General features: G+C 51.2%; 2 protein-coding genes across 9 annotated transcripts in view; one reads left to right on the top strand and one right to left on the bottom strand.

Annotated features, from left to right (window-relative positions):
* The window catches only part of SERGEF (secretion regulating guanine nucleotide exchange factor), a 234,926-nt gene extending 227,544 nt beyond the window's left edge, over window positions 1–7,382 (top strand). For 4 of the 8 annotated variants that reach the window (XM_047878850.1, XM_047878847.1, XM_047878849.1 and 1 more), the window contains 2 exons: window positions 2,695–2,847; window positions 7,028–7,382. In XM_047878850.1, coding sequence (XP_047734806.1) covers window positions 2,695–2,847; window positions 7,028–7,323 — 449 coding nt within the window. In that variant the 3' untranslated portion in view covers window positions 7,324–7,382. Of the gene's footprint in view, window positions 1–2,694; window positions 2,848–5,568; window positions 5,585–7,027 lie in introns of those variants that run through there. The other 4 variants (XM_047878853.1, XM_047878851.1, XR_007156428.1 and 1 more) reach the window with 4 other exon arrangements.
* A 6,201-nt stretch (window positions 7,383–13,583) lies between these two features.
* Window positions 13,584–17,345, bottom strand: part of KCNC1 (potassium voltage-gated channel subfamily C member 1) — a 42,560-nt gene continuing 38,798 nt past the window's right edge. Inside the window, exons 3-4 of the mRNA XM_047879097.1 lie at window positions 15,708–15,896; window positions 13,584–13,667 (exon numbers count right to left, since the gene is read on the bottom strand). Of these exons, the coding sequence (XP_047735053.1) occupies window positions 13,603–13,667; window positions 15,708–15,896 (254 nt within the window). The 3' untranslated portion in view covers window positions 13,584–13,602. The remainder of the gene's footprint in view (window positions 13,668–15,707; window positions 15,897–17,345) is intronic.

Raw genomic sequence — 17,345 nt, 5'->3', positions numbered from 1 at the left:
AGTGAGGTTTGTGCTTCCTGCAGAGCGCTTCTCTCACCAGCTATGGCTCCTGCCTTCCACCGCTGACCTTGTCCCCCACACAGGTGGGCTGCGACTCTGTACCTTTTCCTAATTACCTGGGAAGCAGGGTTTTCGCTAGAGAGGATAGTATATTAACAGAAGAGGCCCTGGAGTCCCAATGCCCAGGCTAGAATCCAGTTCTGCTTCTTACCTTGCCCGGTTGATGCCATCCCTCTGGAAAACGGGGATAATGTTAGATTTTACCTTGCAGGCTTGTTATGGAGATTCAGTGAACTAAGTGTTCATCACAGGGCCTGGCATACACTAACCATTCGGTGATGTTACTACATTTTCACACAGTTTGGCACTCGTGAATGAGCCTGAGACTTGGGAGTCAGGGATTATAGTCCTGGCTCAGCATGGCTGTGTGACCATGAACAAGTTTTTTCACCCTTTGAGCCTAGTAGCGTCATCTGTAAAATGGAGATCATAACACCGGAGTCATAAATGGAGGTTGCTGTGGGGATTAAGTGACATTTGTATGCAATTGGGAAGTAATATCCCTAGGTGATAGCCTTCTTTCTCATGGTTTGAGATGGCAGCTAGAGCTCCAGCCATCACATCCACATTCCCAGTGAGAAGATAGACGAAGGGACAATGGGTACATGCCATCTGTCTTTGAAGGCAAGGCGCCATAGCTATTACAGAACATTTTGGCTTACAGCTCATTCACACACCCAGCTGCAAGAGAGGTTGGGAAATGTAGTCTTCGTTCCGTGGTTCAGAATGAAGCTCTACCGCACTAGCTCTATCACACATGCTCAGGTGTTTGCCCCTCTTAGGCAAGGCCCTCCAGCAGAAATGTGTCCCCCTCCCTAGCATTGGGCTGTAATCCCAGCACCATAAGGCCCTCTAAGGACCCAGGTTGCCAAGAAGCTCAGGCAGGTGCCACGAGGCCTGAACAGATTTGAGTATTGTGTCTAGCCTGTGCCAGGACCCTGCCAGTCCCTGGGTTCCGCTGCCTGCAGGGCTCTTAGGCTGACGCAAGTGTGGTGGGCTGCAAGCCCATCACTTGTCACAGCCTGGATGAGGCCAACTCCATTGAGCCCCATGATCAGGGGGCCTGAAGTCTTAAGAGGCTAGGGAAACCCAGTAACTATGGGCTCTCCACCCAAGGCCCAGCCATGTACCTCAGGGCCAGTAAATCAGGTCTGGATCAATCAGGTGGGTTTCAGTTCCTCAAGGACCTGGTAAGTGCCTGGCACACTGCAGAGAGCCCTCTGTAAAGCCAGGAATGATCCTATAACCTACCTATTTTGAAAACTGGGTGTTCCACATTCCAGTTAGCTTAGGGAGAGGCCTACCATAGGCCATTCTCCTTCCTCTCACTTCTGCATGAGAAGGGCCTGCGTAGTAGCAGCTTGCTGAATCCAGAGGGCCTTCCCACCTTCACTGTGTCCCTAAAAAGACCCTAAATGAGGCTGGTTGGGGGGGGCATATGAAACCGATTCTCAAATGCTGGAGGGGCTTCAGTACTTAAAGGTCTTGCTGAGAGTCCCTTCTGTTCAGGGCACAGCTCATCTTTCTTTCTTTTTTTTTTTAGTTTTTTTTTTTTTAAACGTTTATTTATTTTTGAGAGACAGACTATGAGTGGGGGAGGGGCAGAGAGAGAGTGAGACACAGAATCCGAAGCAGGCTCCAGGCTCCAAGCTGTCAGCACAGGGCCCAACGCGGAGCTCAAACTCCCAAACCGTGAGATCATGATCTGAACCGAAGTCAGACACTTAACCGGCTGAGCCACCCAGGCGCCCCAAGGCACAGTTCATCTTTCACTTTCGAAGTTCAGCAGCCTGGTTTTTGTTTTTGTTTTTGTTTTTGTTTTACTTAGGAAGTTTGTTTAAAATGTTCAGAAACCCCAAACTTCGTGTCGTTCCACCTAGGCCTTCCCATCTGCTGGTGCCCGTCCTCTCCTCCGTGCCATTTGACACTGGCACGCCCTTTCTTAAAGCCTTTTCCTCCCCTTCCTGTGGTCTGCCTCATATGTGGGTGTGGACCGTCACCGTGTGTCGGGCACTGTGCTGGGGCATGTCCACTTATGCAGTCCTCCTCCTAGCGACCTTATGACGTAGATGGGGACAGAAGTACCATTATCGCGCAGCCATTCGGTAGTGTGGGACCCGGGACAGCGGAGCACAGTCCACAGTAAATAGTGGACATTGTATATGTATGCCAAGGGCTGGCAAAGTGTGACCCGCAGGCCAGGTCTGAGCTATGGCCTGTTTCGTATGGCCTTGCAAGCTACGAATGGTTTTTAAAGGGTTATAATAAAGAAGAAGAATATGCAACAGAAACCAAATGAGGCTCTCAAACCTAAAATATTTACTATCTGCCTTTTTAGAATAAATTTGGCAAGCCCTGGTATATAATATGCAAAGTTAGTGCAGATTCTGGAGCCACACTTCCTGGTTTCTAGTGCCTCGCCTCATCCTCTACGAAACGAGAATAATCTACGAAACATGGCTGCCTCACAGGGTTGTTGGAATTAAATGAGATAAAGAATATAAAGCACCTGACTTCGAGTGGGGGGGAAGAAATTTCTGGCCCTTTGCCAGACTTCTCGACCCAGTGGGCATGAAAGCCCTGGCTCAAGGCCTCTGGCTACCCCGGCCCCTCAGAGCGTGTTTCCTTTGGCAGGAGGAGAGGGACCTGCCAGCTGCCCGTTGTGCCGCGTCCTGGTGGTAGGTCAGCTCTGCCTTCCTCCCACCCCCATTCCTGCTGACCGTCAGCTGGTGCCACTCACCAGGCCCGGGCGCGAAGCCCACACCAGGTGCCGAGCAGGGCCCAAAGGTACCAAGCCTCTTCCACTCTCCCACTTTGTGCCTCCCGTCAACTTGGCCGAAACTCCTGCGTAACCATAGGAGCTGCGGCCCGGGGCTCATCTTCTCTGTGTGCATTTCCTCGCTCGTGGGCCAAACAGGGAGACATCTGTGTTTCCCCAAACCCAAACTTTTGGCCAGTGATTGCCTTCCTACCAGGGAAAAGGAAAAGGGAAAGGAAGGGTAATCCCTGGCCAGCCAGCCTCCCCCTGTGGAAGAGTGGTCTGGGAAACAGATTTTCAGTGGAGAAAGGGTGAAATGTAAAGATAGAAAAGTAAATAAGATCGTTGAAAAATCAAAAAGAATACATTCTGATCCAGACAGGGATGGGCTTTCAGTTCTTAGAAGCAGTAGAAGAAATTGTAAAAGATCAATGAAGTTTACTACAAAGAACCATGAAGCTTATGTTTTATATCAAAAGACCCAAGACAAAGTTTTAAGTCAAACTAAGAAAAAAATATTTGTGCTAGATATGGCAGAGAAAGAATATTCTAAAAATAAAAATCTTTAAAACAAGAAGGCTCTTAAGAAGGCTCTTAACAATAACAAATATTTACATAATACTATGTGGCAAGTACCATTCTAAGTATTTTACACCTACTTACTCATTTAACACTTGCAAACAACTTTATGATAAAGGTACTATTATCCCCATTTAACAGATGAAGGAACTGAGGCACAGAGACACTAAGTAACTTGCCCAAGGTCACTCAGCTAATAAATAGAGGAGCTAGGATTTGAACCCAAACCATCTGGCTCTTGGATCTGAGCACTTAAACCCTTGTATACTAAACAGGAAAAAGATATGAAGCAGACAATACACAAAAGAGGAAATACAAATATCTGAGTAACGTAAGAATTATTTTTCAGGTTTTTCAAAAAATTTTTAATGTTTATTTTTGAGAGAGAGAGAGTGCAAGCAGGGGAGGGGCAGAGAGAGACTGAGACACAGAATCTCAAGGAGGCTCTAGGCTTGGAGCTGTAAGCACAGAGCCTGGTGTGGGGCTCGAACCCATGAACCATGAGATCATGACCTGAGCTGAAGTTGGACGCTTAACCGACTGAGCCACAGAGGCGCCCCTTATTTTTCAGTTTTGATGGCAATAATGTACAAATACAAACAATGAGAAATCTTTTTGTGTCTTCAAACTAGAAAAGATTTTTTAAACATTATAATGAGCACTAAATACTGGCAATGCTGGAGTAAAACGGAAACTTCCACAGATTGCCATAGTTGTATTCAGGTGGCCTTTCTGAAAAATATTGTGGAAGCATTAAAAACAGTACTCAGGAATCTCAAAAATGTTGATACCAGTTGACCAGGAATTCCCATTTTAAGAATCTAATTTGAGGAAGCAATTAGGTAGAAAAAGATACATGTGCAAAGATACTCACAGGAATATTATTCAAGTTATTCAAAATAATGAAAAACTTGAAACAACCTGCATATCTGTTAATAGGATACAGGTTAAGGAAATGGTTGAATCTCCATAATGGACAATCAGACAGTCATTTTAAAGAAATTTGTTTAACAAAAGATACCGTAAGCAAAGTGAGGAGACATGCCATGGACGTGTGGGAGAAGACACAATGCATAGAATAGCAAAAAAGTAGAAAATAATACATCAAGAAAACTCACAAATCCATTAAAAAAAAAAAAAAGACAAACAGCCAAAGAGAAAAACAGGCAAGAATGTACAGAGGCAATTCATAAGAGGAGGCGACTCAGGGCTATAAATGAAGTGACGCTCCCTCTCACTAGTAGTCGGGGGAAATGCAGATTCGTTCATTGTACTTATCAGAATAGCAAGAGTGCGAAGGTAAAGATAGAGGGAGGGGCACCTGGGTGGCGCAGTCGGTTAAGCGTCCGACTTCAGCCAGGTCACGATCTCGCGGTCCCGTGAGTTCGAGCCCCGCGTCAGGCTCTGGGCTGATGGCTCAGAGCCTGGAGCCTGCTTCCGATTCTGTGTCTCCCTCTCTCTCTGCCCCTCCCCCGTTCATGCTCTGTCTCTCTCTGTCCCAAAAATAAATAAACGTTGAAAAAAAAATTTAAAAAAAAGATAGAGGGGAAACATTCATATCCATCGCTGATGGGACGGGAAGTAACTGCAGCCATTGTGGCAGCTATTAGCCGTATCTAAATCTAAACGTGTGGCTCCACTCCACTCACGTCTGGGGACCGGCCCTGTGCAGACGCCTCTCTGTACAGGGAGACGTGCTCAGGGGTGTTCATGGCAGTGCTGTTTACAATAGCGACAATATTACTATGAAGTACATGATATTGTACATTATATATTGTGTAAGAAGATAGCAACAATTACCATCATCAAAGAACTGTCCATCGGAAGGGGAATGGATAAGTCAAATGAGATTTATACATAAGGGGATACTGAGCACAGTTAAAATAAATGAACTTGATCTGTGTCAGCTCGGATAAATTTCCAAAAAGAATACTGAGTGTAAAGGGCACGTGTTATAAAGATAGATATTTCAACACTATTTATATAAATCTTTAAAACAGACTAAAAATGCTACGTGGCATTTAATGACATATGTGTAGAAAGTATAAAACCAGTAGCAAACACCAACTTCAAAATAGTGGCTCCTTCCTGGGAGGAGAAATGGCTGGAGGGCAAGAACGGGAAGCAGGGCTTAAACTGTTATCTTACTGGTATATTTTCTTTTTTTTAAGGGAAGCGTTGAAGCAGGTATGTTGACGAATGTTCTAAATCTGGACGGAGTATGTTTCTTTCTGCTAAGTTATTTCTTGTATCTTTCTGCATATTGAACTATTTCAAAAAACAAATTATTTTTAATTTTCTTTTTGAATCCTTTGCAGTTCTGTGGAGAAATATTTGTGTTAGTAAGGGACAAAAGCAGAATGAAATATACACAAATATTTACAAATTTCACAAATTAAAGGTTTAACATAGTAATGCCAAGATCAAAGTCTGCTTTTTCTTTACACTCATCCGTATCTTTCTTTTTTTTTTTTTGTCAGGAAGATGTATTATTTTTATAAATTGGGGGCAGAAAATTTTTAATGACTACAAAAAACACAAGTGAGTTTAGGCCCTAGGAAAGGGTCTAAACCTAGGAAGAGATGCTGTGATGTGTGGGGGCATCATGCTGGTCTAGAGACTCTGGCTGTATGACTGTGTTCATTCAATCTTTTATCTCATCAACGAGCCCTTATTGAGCACCAGCTGTGTACCAGGCTAGAGATACGGCAGTGAATGAAACGTACGTGGTCCTTCCCTCCTTGTAGAGCACATTGGCTAGTGAGGAGGGGACAGTACACACATGACTACACAAGTCATCTATCCACCACAAAGTGCAAGGGCCCCCGTGGGGGTGAAGTCCAAGGGCAATATCAAGAATCTAAGTTAGATCGAGTGGCCAGGGAATCTGGCCTCAGAATGACATTTAACTTGAATTTAAAAGATGAGGAGGTCTGGAGCCCATTAAAAAGAGGACCTCAAGAGAAAGAAGGCCCCACAAGGCGTATGTAAGGAATGGGAAGAAGGCAGGGGTTTTGGAATGTAGTGAGGTGGGGGGAGAGTAAGGGGAGAGCAGCAAGGTGGTCAGGAGCCAGGTCACTCAGGGCCTCACAGGCCAAAGAAAGGCCTTTAAGGGCATTGGAAGTCACAGAAGTCTTTTAAGCAGGGGAGTGATGTGATTAGATTTGCAGTTGTCAGAGATCATCTAGACGCTCTTTGAAGATTGGGGCAGATGGTGAGCTGCCCAGTTAGTCCCTTGGCTGTCGGCACGGCCCAGCGCGCGGGAGAATGGTGCCGGGATAAGGGGAAGGCAGTAGAGATGGAGAGATGGAAGGATTTGAGCTATTTCTCTGGAGGAAGAGTCGGCAGGTCTTGGATTATGGGGTGGGTGTGAGGGAGGAGGTTACGGTGAAGGAAGGAGGAAGGCCAGGTTTGGGACAGGGACAGCTGTGGGGTGGCAGGAGTGAGAAACACTGGGAAGGCTCTGGAGGGCAGGGTGGAAGCAAGGGTGGCGGGCAAGCCACCAAGTACGGTTGAGCTTTGGTCTTGTCACGTGGAAACCGGGGTTTAGGATATTACCTGTGTCCCCAGGTTGGTTGATTGAGCCCTGTTCTCAAAGCCACTTCTACAGCAGTCTTTTCTTTTCCACAGGAGGGACGTGCTACTCTTGGGGCTGGAACGAGCACGGCATGTGCGGGGACGGCTCCGAAGCCAACATCTGGGCCCCGCAGCCTGTGCCATCTCTGCAGTCGTCACCGGGACTCCTTGTGGGCTGTGGGGCTGGCCACTCCCTGGCGCTCTGCCAGCTGCCAGCCCTCCCTGCATTGGGCCAGCACCCCAAGGTCACTGGCCCTTCCCCAGATGCCGCTGAGAGTGCCAAATCTCAGGAAGCCATGGACAGAGAAACCAGAAGGAAAGACAACCAGAAACTTCTACTGAAAGCCTGACAGGTCCAGAAATGGGGGGGCTTGTGACAGAGGCCCTTTAATAAAGCGATTTTTTCTTACCCGAAGTATTCCCAGAGAATTGCTTGGTCAGGTTGTGTGGTCGGCCTGAGAAGGGGGGCTGACCACAGGCCAGAACAATGGGAGGCGGCCGGCTCAGCGTCTGGGGTTCAAGGAGACAGACATCCTTCCTGCCCAGCAGATGGGAACGGGACCCCCCCCTGAGGGCAATAACAAGAACCTCACTTGGTTGCATGGCTGGGGAGTCTGGCCCCTAAGCGACATTTAAACCGGAATCCCCAAAGGACATGGAAAACAGCAGCTCCAGCCTGTCTTTACCTGGTGGGGACGGAATACCCAGCCCCATCCCCCGTGGTTATTTTGGTCCAGCAGCCTTCGATTCGGCAAGAGAAACGGTTCCCAGGCCATGCTCAGAGCAGCCAAAGGCCTCCCTGAGGTTTTATTCTCAGCGCCTGGAGCGTTAATTTACTAATTTGAGGATTAGTTTGCAGGTGGATACTCGGATGGGAAGGAGTTCTTGTCTTGGTGACTAGAAGAGAGAAGGCCCTGGATGGGGGGGTGGGGGGGTAGGAAGTGGAGATGACTTCTGGGAAGACCCGACAGAGGAGGCACCTGGAACAGACAACAGAATCTAGAACCATGAACTCTCAGAGGATGGGTGTCTTCATCCGAGCGAGGCAGCACTCTGGAGCTGGCCTGTGTGACTAATTGCCAAGCTGTGTAGTTTCGGGTGAGGGACAGGCCGCAGCATAGGAAGGGGAGTCTGACCCTAACCCCTGACATCTGCCTCTTAGCCCTCCTTGCCTCTGGAGGAGGAGGAGGAGGTAAAATGGGGTGTAGGCCAGACCACAGGCCCCAGGCCTCCCCAGGTGGCAGCTGTGACTTTGGGGGACATAGCACCTTTCTGCTGCCTCAGGAAACAGCTTTCCCTGGGGACTGTGTGGCAGTGTCACCAGCTAGCTAGTGGCCCATCCCACACCACCTTCCCTTGGGGACTCAGGAGAGGATTGGGCCTGTGAGGGCTAGACTACGGTGGCTTCAGGAAGTTACACTCCCAAGATATCAGAGCTGGAGGACCTGTAATGACCTTCTCGCCTAGTGGCCTTCAAAGTGCATTTGTTAGAGCCCTAGAAGTCTCCTGAGAATTCGGTGGCCACCTGGCAGTCTATGGATGAAAGGAAGCCATGTGGACAAAGATCTGGGCCCACACCCTCCACCTTATTCACAGCAGCTTTATTTTAATTTATATTATATACTGGACTCCACATAAGATTTCACTTGACAAGGGTTCCTTAAGAAAGTTTTGAAAACCATTGGTCTTATCCAACATTTTCATTATTCATGTGGGAAAACAGAGGCCTAAAAAGGGGAAGGGACCACACGCCTCACTCCTGGCTCAGTGTCCTGACTGGGAGGTGACCCATCCCAGGCCTTGAGCCAGACCAGGGTGGGCAGATGAGGCTCAACCCTGGGATCAGGAGTGGGTTCAGCTCAATGGAGTGGGGATGAAGATAATCCTGAGCTTCCCAGGCCCGAACCTAGACATCACCCACGGCCGTTGGCTGACCTCAAACACCCGTGCATGGAGTCCTGCTCCCGATACTGTACCCAAAAAACAGCACTGCCCTGGCCAGCAAAGGCCTTGGTCCCCCACCTCCCAGAACCAGCAGAGGCTACAACAGCCTCTAAGCACTTCCGCAGTGGGAAGAAGGACATCTCTGTGCACTCTGAGCTGGTCTTGCCAAGGTTCCCATACCCTCAGAGATGGAGAAATTGGATGGTCCAGAGAGGACCACACCGGAGCAAGCCCACAGTTGCGGGCTGCCAGCCGCTGTCCTACACACAGTCCAGAAAGCAGTCCCACACTGGAGACCACTCAGGCCCACACCTCCCAGACAGGCTTTCTACTCACGAGCAGCCGACACACATGAGCTCACAGCACGCCAGTTCAGAGTTCCCTCCTGCCTCCCTCAGCTCCTATAGAAGAAACCCCAGTTCCAAATCTACTGCTGAGCCCTAGTGCCTCTCCCGAGGCCACCTGTGGGCACAAGAAAGAAGTGTCTTGGGGCTCCTTCCCAGCCTGAAACAAGGCCAGGGGTGCTGGCTCAGAATGTGACTCAGACCCTTCTTGATAATCCACGCATGGAAGAGTGAATGGCCCCTGGTACTAGGTGCCACCACAGACAGCCCTGTCACCGGAAGTCCCTCCGTTCTGCCCTTCCTGCAGCGGCAGACAGGCTTTCTCTAGGCCCGTTCACTGGACCTGATGAGTGCCTGAAAGCTCAAGGGGCTGTCCACAGGGTCGCCCAGATTTTTTTCTGGGCCCTTTGACTCCCCTGGTCATCCTCAGATTTGTAGATGTCCAAGCCCCTCATTCCAAACAGACCCTCAGCTCTTCGAGAGTGAGCGATCGGGTCTTGGTCGGTTCTGGAACCCTTCACCAAAGATGGGCCCTGATACAGAGGAAGTGCCCGGTAAATGTTGAACTGGTGTGTACACCTTCAGGGCCACCAAGGGGGTAGGGAGGTTAAATGAGGGGGTCATGATGCCCTCACACCCACCTGTCCTCTGTGCTTACCTCTTACAAGTGTGTGATAACTGTGCTGTGCAGATTATGACCAGCTGGGAGTTAATGTCAGCATCCCCCACCTGGTTAGCTAGTGAGCCATAGTAGCCAACTTGAGTAAATACCCACTCGTTGTCTTTAATTACTTTTTTTTCTGATAGACAAGTAGATTGGCCTTTGTATTCCTCCGGTAAGGGGAGGGGGAAGGAGAAAGAAGAGAGGAGTGAGCTCCGCCGCCCGTGTGCTCACAGGTCTTGGGCCCGGCCTCTGGAGTGATTGTGTGTGGTCACCACATTCCAGGCGTTCGTGGGGTGTTTGCATCCTCACCGACCTACCACAGGCTCTCCCCTCCTGGTCACAGGCACCCCCTCTCCCCTTGATACCCCCACCACCTTCAGTCCCAGAAGGCCATCAGGCCAGGAAGCCAAACTAGATGAGACTGTGCCTGCGAAGGTGAATCGGGGCCTGGGGCTCAGAGGAAAGCAAGCCTTCCACCCTGCCCCCAGGCACCTGCCACTTCCAAAGCAAGACCTCGTGAGGGATGGAAATTGGGAGTTGGAAAGTTAGTCAGGAAGTGGTGGGACCATAGAGGGAGGGAGTTCCAGGTCCTAAGGTGCATGTCTGTGACCGCTACGGGCTCAGACTTACAGAGCAACTGAGGCACAGAGGTGAGAGAAGAGGAGAGGAGGCCAGGAGTGGGGCAGGGGGCATGCTGGCCAATAGAAGGAGCTTCAGTTTCCCTCCTAGGGCAACAGGTGTTCAGGAAGGAGAGTGAGGTGGCCAGATGTGTGTGTAGAAGCTTCGAGCGGCCTGTGAAAAGCCCCCCTCTGTCATACCCACGGCGCATCATGAAGGAGGGCAGGAAGCCACGTCCTGAGGGTCCTGGGATTCAAGATGATCCTCTCTAGTGTTCCTATCTATTCCGCTCCTGCCCCAAGAAGGCCCTAATTAGCTTGAGACAGCTTCACTTGAACTCTGGAGTCAGGCCTGACTGGGTTAAAATCTTGGCTTCGTCTTTCATTGGCTGTGTGGCTTTGGGCCAGTTGCTTTACCTCTCTGCACCTGTCCTCCAGCTCCAAAATGGGCAGAGTGAATTACTGTGTGCTGTCATTAGACAATGTTTCCCAGCTGCCCCCGGCGCAGCAGATGCTCAGTGTATGTCAATCCCCTTTCCCCATTAGCTAGTGTGTCCTGGAAAACCCACATTGGAAATGGCTTTCTGTTAAGTCCACTTGAGTCCACCAGAGAGACACTTCCTCCAAACTGGATCCCAGGTAGAGTGAACGTGACCTTCCCTGCAGCAGCTGAGGCTGTTTGGCTCCCACATCCTGATAGTTATGAATGGCTGTGACATACACAGTGTGCTCTGGCAGCTCTATGGCCACGTAGCCCCTTGGGCAGAGGCCTTACTGTACTCACTGCTCCACCGACCCCCAGCCCGTGGTTCCCGGACCACACAGGATGGAAGTTGAGGCAAAGGCTTTGAGGGGACAAGGAACAGTGAGATGAGACTTCAGCATCCACCTTCGGCCTCCCACCTGCCCATCTGACGGCTGACTCAGGCCATGCTGGGGGCATCAAGGGAACTGAAATGGGAGAGAGACACCCACTTGTTTCTGGCCCTGGGAAGATCATTCTCTGTGGACCTCAGCTCCTCATCTGTAAAAGGCTCGGAGGTTGACTACCATGATCATTAGATATTTTCCCACCTGAATATTCCTGGATTCTCCAATGGATAAGGAAAGGATAGGAACCCCCAATCCCCACTCTATCCCCCATGAGAAGCCGAGTGAATAATTGTCACAAATCAAGACCCCTGAGGGAGGGCTCCTCCCCTTCAAGATGCCTCCAGGCTGAGAGAGATGCACGGGTGGTCCCACCAGCTGAGCCAGCAGGGTGCAGCTGGGTAGGGCACCCAGAACTGTCGGTCAGCCCCCTGCCTCTGCCACTATCAGATTCAACAATGGCCCTAGGAGGGAGGTGACTGAAAGGTCTGCACGGGGGCTGGGAGCTCTGACATGGCCAGATTCAAGGAGTCATCAAAATGGCATGACTCACATAGAAGTTTCCATGTCAGTGAACCCCCTAGAGTATGTGCTTGTTTTAGGGTCAGGTTCTTGTATGCCCCATCCTTTCTGAGAGCTGCCTCCCCTCCCCAGACCCAACGGGATCTGCAGAGGTAGGGGCCAGAGCAAAACTTCTTCCTTAAGGCCTGGTTTTTTTCCCAGCGGGAGGACAGCCAGCACCTTGCTATGTCGTCGAGACATAGCAGGTTCAGGTTCACCCCACCCCAGCCCCGCCACAGCAGGCCCGATCACAGGCAGAACCAAATCACGACACTGCCCAAGGCAATAAAAACCCAAACCCGTGCTTCATCTCAAAAGTCAGCTTTTTATTATTGAGGGCCAGAGCCCAAGGAGGGGAGGGTGTTGAGCTAAAGCAGCATTGCTCTCTTTCCAGGAAATGTTTCGAGCTGCAGTGAAGGCTCGAGATGTTGCATTTTTTTTTTTCAACTCAAGCATGTGTTTTTCAAAAATATCATCCTTCCCCACCCCCCACCCCACCACTAATTTTAGAATCAGACCAAAGCCAAGCTACTGTCCTCTGTTTCTGTTGGGAAAATACTATATTTATTCAAGATGCAGAAGTGGGTCTCTGCAAACCTCCAATTGCTTCAGGAAAACAAATCTGCTTTAGACTATACAGAAACCATGATACAAAATTTATTTCATGCTAGAATCGCTTTGCATAACATTGGGCATGCAGTTTTTTACTCTGAAGTACTAAATTGCATACAATGCCAGGTTGTGCCTTAATAAAGGTGGAGGAGGGCCACCCCTCCTGTGGTCCTGATCTTTTGGTGCTCTAAAGTAACACTTGGAAAATCCGTACGGTGTTGATTATTTACTATGAACAATTTGTAGTGAAAGCTGGTCACACTGGATCTACACACCGAGAAGATGATTGAATCAACCTAGACTAGCCGCTGTCAAGGGTCTTGGGGAGACGTCCGCTGGGTCACAAGCATGCCAGACAGAGAGGGAAGAAAGCAGCAGTGCGTGTTTCCACAATTCTATTTGGAGCAAAGTTCTCAGTTTCCACGTGAGAAATGAACTATGAAGGTGAGGTCAATATGACCGATGACTGACCGACTGCCCTTTTTGGAACCTTGACTCTCGATCTCGTGTACAAAAAGGGAAGCCATCCATTCCCCATCCCCACCCCTCCTCCCACCCCCAGAAATGTACAGGTTTCTACCGAACGCCGTTACAGTCTGGCTCCAACAACGTGTGTAATAAAAGTAAAGAGCTTTGAAAGAAAATAGAGGACTTTTTCCTTTTTCTCGTCGTTGTTGTTTAGGGTGATCATTACAGTTGCAGGGGGGTTGGTGGGTTTGGTTTGCTGGGTTTTCTGTTTAACTTCATGCAAGTCATGCTAAGGAACCCCTCCACCACCCTCCCCAAATAAAATAAAATTAAAAAAAAAAAAAAAGGAAAGAAGGAAAAGAAATCCTCTACGGTCAGTTACCATTTGGCCGTAGAAAAAGCTACGTCCGTCCTAGTACAAGACCTGGGCCACTCGGACTCGTCCGGCAAACCTGCATGGCGTGAATTTACTCTGTCCGAGGGTGAGGAGGGGCTGCTGGTCCACCCAGATGCTTAATAGCCACCAGTGTCCTCGGCCAAGCCGCCTGGTCAAGTCACTCTCACAGCCTCTGTCGGCATATACTTAGCAATGACAGGGCTTTCTTTGCAAAGATCTGTATGTAAAGAATACAATTAACACTTGAGCTTCTCTTCTTGGCTTTCCCATCCCGCTTGGTACTTAGTTTTTAAGGAAGGAAGAGGAAAGACAGAACAGCCGCATGCAGAGGCAGGCAGATTCTTCTCCAGCGGGCTTGGTTTTCCCATGCAGTGAGCCGGCCCAGCACGCCTCTCTTTCTCCCTCTTGGGGACCGGGTTGAGTCCCTAACTCTCCTACTCTGCATGTGGCTTGTGCACTGGAATTATCCTGAGAAAATCAAGTCCTCGGCGCTGTCATGGCTCCATGAGAGCAGGGCCGGGTGGATGTGGGTGGGGGCACTTCACCCTTGGTGCCTCCCAAACACTCTGGCCCCCCACGCCTCTGTGGGATTGGGGAGCAGGTACCACCCGTGGACAGTGGTTGCCACTGAGCTCCCTTGGCCACTACAGGGAGATGGGGCTTCTTCCGTCCCACACTCCCTGGGCTTCTGGAAGCACGGTAAAGAGACTCTCCTGTCTGTTCTTTTAGGCCACACAGATTGATCCAATAGTGAAGATAAAGGAGACAGGCAGCCCATGAGACCTTACCGGGCAGAGCACAGCCACAAAGTCTACCTGCTTTCCCCCTCACTCCCCTGGGCTGCCCCTGCTCCTGCTCCTGGTATTCTAGAGCCTCTACCCAGGAAAAAGCCAGGTGCAAAAGGGAGAATCAGGCCTATCCATGGAAGGTGCCAAGGATGGGCCCACCCCAGGCCCGCAGCCCTCCACCATGCAGCACCATGCGGGCAGCGGTTTGCCGCACTGGGGTCCGAGGGACCTCCAGGCAGGGCAAGGAAGCAGGGACCAGACTGGATCAGGTGGGCACACTAAGCACCAGTGACCAGAAGGACTTCCCCATCTCAGTATAGGCTGCCTCTCCTCTTCTGGGTTGGGTTTGCCCTTTATTTGGAATTCTGTGTTCTCTCCTTGTGTATTGTTGGACCACTTCAAGTACTGGAGCAGTTGTGAATGGCCACAGTCTACACCAACTATTGCTCTAAAAAACCAACTATCCCTCGGGCCCAGCCTGCTCACTCTGGTCAGCATGCATCCCGTGTGAGCATGTGAGGCACTCCCAGACATGCACGAGTTGCCCAGCCAGCCCGATATGTCAAGGATGGCTTCCTCTACCTTCCAGGCCAATGCCTGAAGCCTGGGGCTAGGGTGCTCTGGGCCCCTGCCTCAAGCTTCTCTCCAGCCCATGCTCAAGCTCTAGTAGAAATCTTTTCCCCAGGAGGTCAGCCTAAGATAAGGCTCTGCTAACAAGGAGACCTTGAACAGAGGCCACTATGGGGCTCAGCCTTCACCAACCACAAGGGGGCGCTGATCACACCCGGGGCGGTGGCCAGGGAACGAAGGTGCTGCACGGGGTGGTGCTTCACCTTCTTGGCAAGTTCTCTGACTGCCACTAGCAATATTCTGACTAGCACACATCTTACCTCTGCAATGACATTGGTCTCACCCCCAAGCCCTGAAGCCACCTCTCTTCATGCCTCTCCTCCCACTGGCCTACAGATTCTCTTTAAATGGTGCTCTTCCAGAACATGCATCCTTGGGTGGCTACGTCCACAGGTCCTGGCCAGGCCAGGCCCACCCCACTGCCCTCCTCAACCAAGGGACAGGGGAGATCACTTTGCTTTCTGGGTCTCACCTGCCATCTGCCAGAGCAGCCTGGAGGAGTCGGAGACTCCTCCCACATCCCCGGTAACACCCTGCCTTAGGGTCACAGCCCCGTAGTCAGCCAGCCCATTCCGGCACCCCTTCCTTTCCCCTCGGCTCAGTCCCAACCCACAGCTGCCAGGACCTCAGATTCTCTGCCAGCCTGACATCCTACTTGGGAGAAAAGGACTCAGACCTCCAAGGGCCAACCCTGGGGGGGGGGGCTCCTTCTGCACCTTGCCCCCCCTCAGCGTGCCTGCCTGCCCCTCAGCACCCCTCGCCCGCCGCCCCACCCGCCCATCTGCAGGAGCGCGAGGCGGCCCAGCTGATGCAGAGTGCCCCCCGCCTCCTCTACATACCCTTTCTCATTCCTCCACCAGGTGGGCACGCGTACTCCCCGGTTGATAAGAGGAAGCAGGGTCCGTATCTCTCGCGGGTGCCCGAGCGAGTAAAGGGCAGGCCCTCATCAGGAGTGAGGGCCTGGTCTATGTGGGGGCAGTCTTCGTTCGCCAGCGCGGCCTTCGCCACCTCCCCATTCAGTTTGGAATCTTCAAACATATAAGCAGAAGCTATTGAGACACTGAAAACTGTTTAGTGGGGGAGGGGGACAGGCCAGAGGTGGGGCATTGGCAAAGGGCAGCCTGTCCCTGAGGACAGAAAAGTGAGTGGACCATGGAGGGAGGCAGGAGGCTGGGGGTCCCCGGCTCATTCAGGCAGCCTATGGGCTGCCCACAGTGCAGGGAAGGAGGGGGTCCTGGGTTTGCTCAAAGTTTGCAAAAAGATGAGTTAGTGATGGGTCCAGCAAGTGCGGTGCTGGGGGCCTGGCCCAGGGCCCAAGGCAGGGCCGATGAGACAGGATGGTGTGGATGCGTCATGGGTAGGGGGCCAGACACAGAGCTCAGGGAGAAGACAGACAAACACGCAGAAAAACTCCAGTCCAGAGAGGTGGCCTTTGCAGACCTCTCTCTCCTGCTGACCAGAGCCTGGCTGCCTCCCGTCCACATCTAGCTGGCTTCTCAAGGCTTCCCTAGCCCCATCTAGACCCATCAGTCAACTCCACCCCACCCCCATCGGGATCCCACCAAATCACACCCTTCACGCTGTCCTCCACACACACCCTATCTCATCACTCATCCTGCCCCGACCCATTTGGATTCAACCTGGTCACTCTGCGTGCCCCACCCCCTGTACACACCAAGCCTGGCCACACAGTCTCCTCGGTCCCCAGACTCACTTTGGTCACTCTGTATGCCCCACCCTCCATGCAGACTAGGCCTGGTCACACAGTCTCCTCTGTCCCCAGACTCACTTTGGTCACTCTGTATGCCCCACCCTCCATGCAGACTAGGCCTGGTCACACAGTCTCCTCTGTCCCCAGACTCACTTTGGTCACTCTGTATGCCCCACCCTCCATGCAGACTAGGCCTGGTCACACAGTCTCCTCTGTCCCCAGACTCACTTTGGTCACTCTGTATGCCCCACCCTCCATGTAGACTAGGCCTGGTCACACAGTCTCCTCTGTCCCCAGACTCACTTTGGTCACTCTGCATGCCCTGTCCCCTATCCAGACTACTCATGGTCACCCAAGTCTCCTCCAAATTCAACCTGGTACTCTATATAGCCCACCCCACACCGTCCAGGCCTGGCCACACAGTCTCTCTTTCCCCACACAGGTCCAATTCAACCATTCAGTCTGCTCCATCCCCCACACAGACTTAAGCTAGTCACTCAGTCTGCTCTGAGCCCCACACAGACCACGCCGGTATCCACCATCCCGTTCCGCCCCCAGCGGGCCTGGTCAGCTTGCACAGGCACAACAGGGATGTATGCATGAGGCAGTGACAGCGGGCCATGATTTGGGAGGGGTTCCCATTCCTCTGCCTCCTCACGGCAGCATCCCGGCAAAGCAGAGCAAATGGACGTGTAAAGACAACAGCGGCGGATGGACTCGGGTGGGTAAAGGGGAGTCTTGGCCTCTGTGAGAGCCTGAGAAGGAA

The sequence above is a fragment of the Prionailurus viverrinus genome, chromosome D1 (assembly GCF_022837055.1).
Source record: "Prionailurus viverrinus isolate Anna chromosome D1, UM_Priviv_1.0, whole genome shotgun sequence".
In the NCBI taxonomy this organism is placed as follows: Eukaryota; Metazoa; Chordata; class Mammalia; order Carnivora; family Felidae; genus Prionailurus; species Prionailurus viverrinus.
The sequence above is the reverse complement of the archived record's forward strand: the minus strand, read 5'-3'. Positions and strand labels throughout refer to the sequence as shown.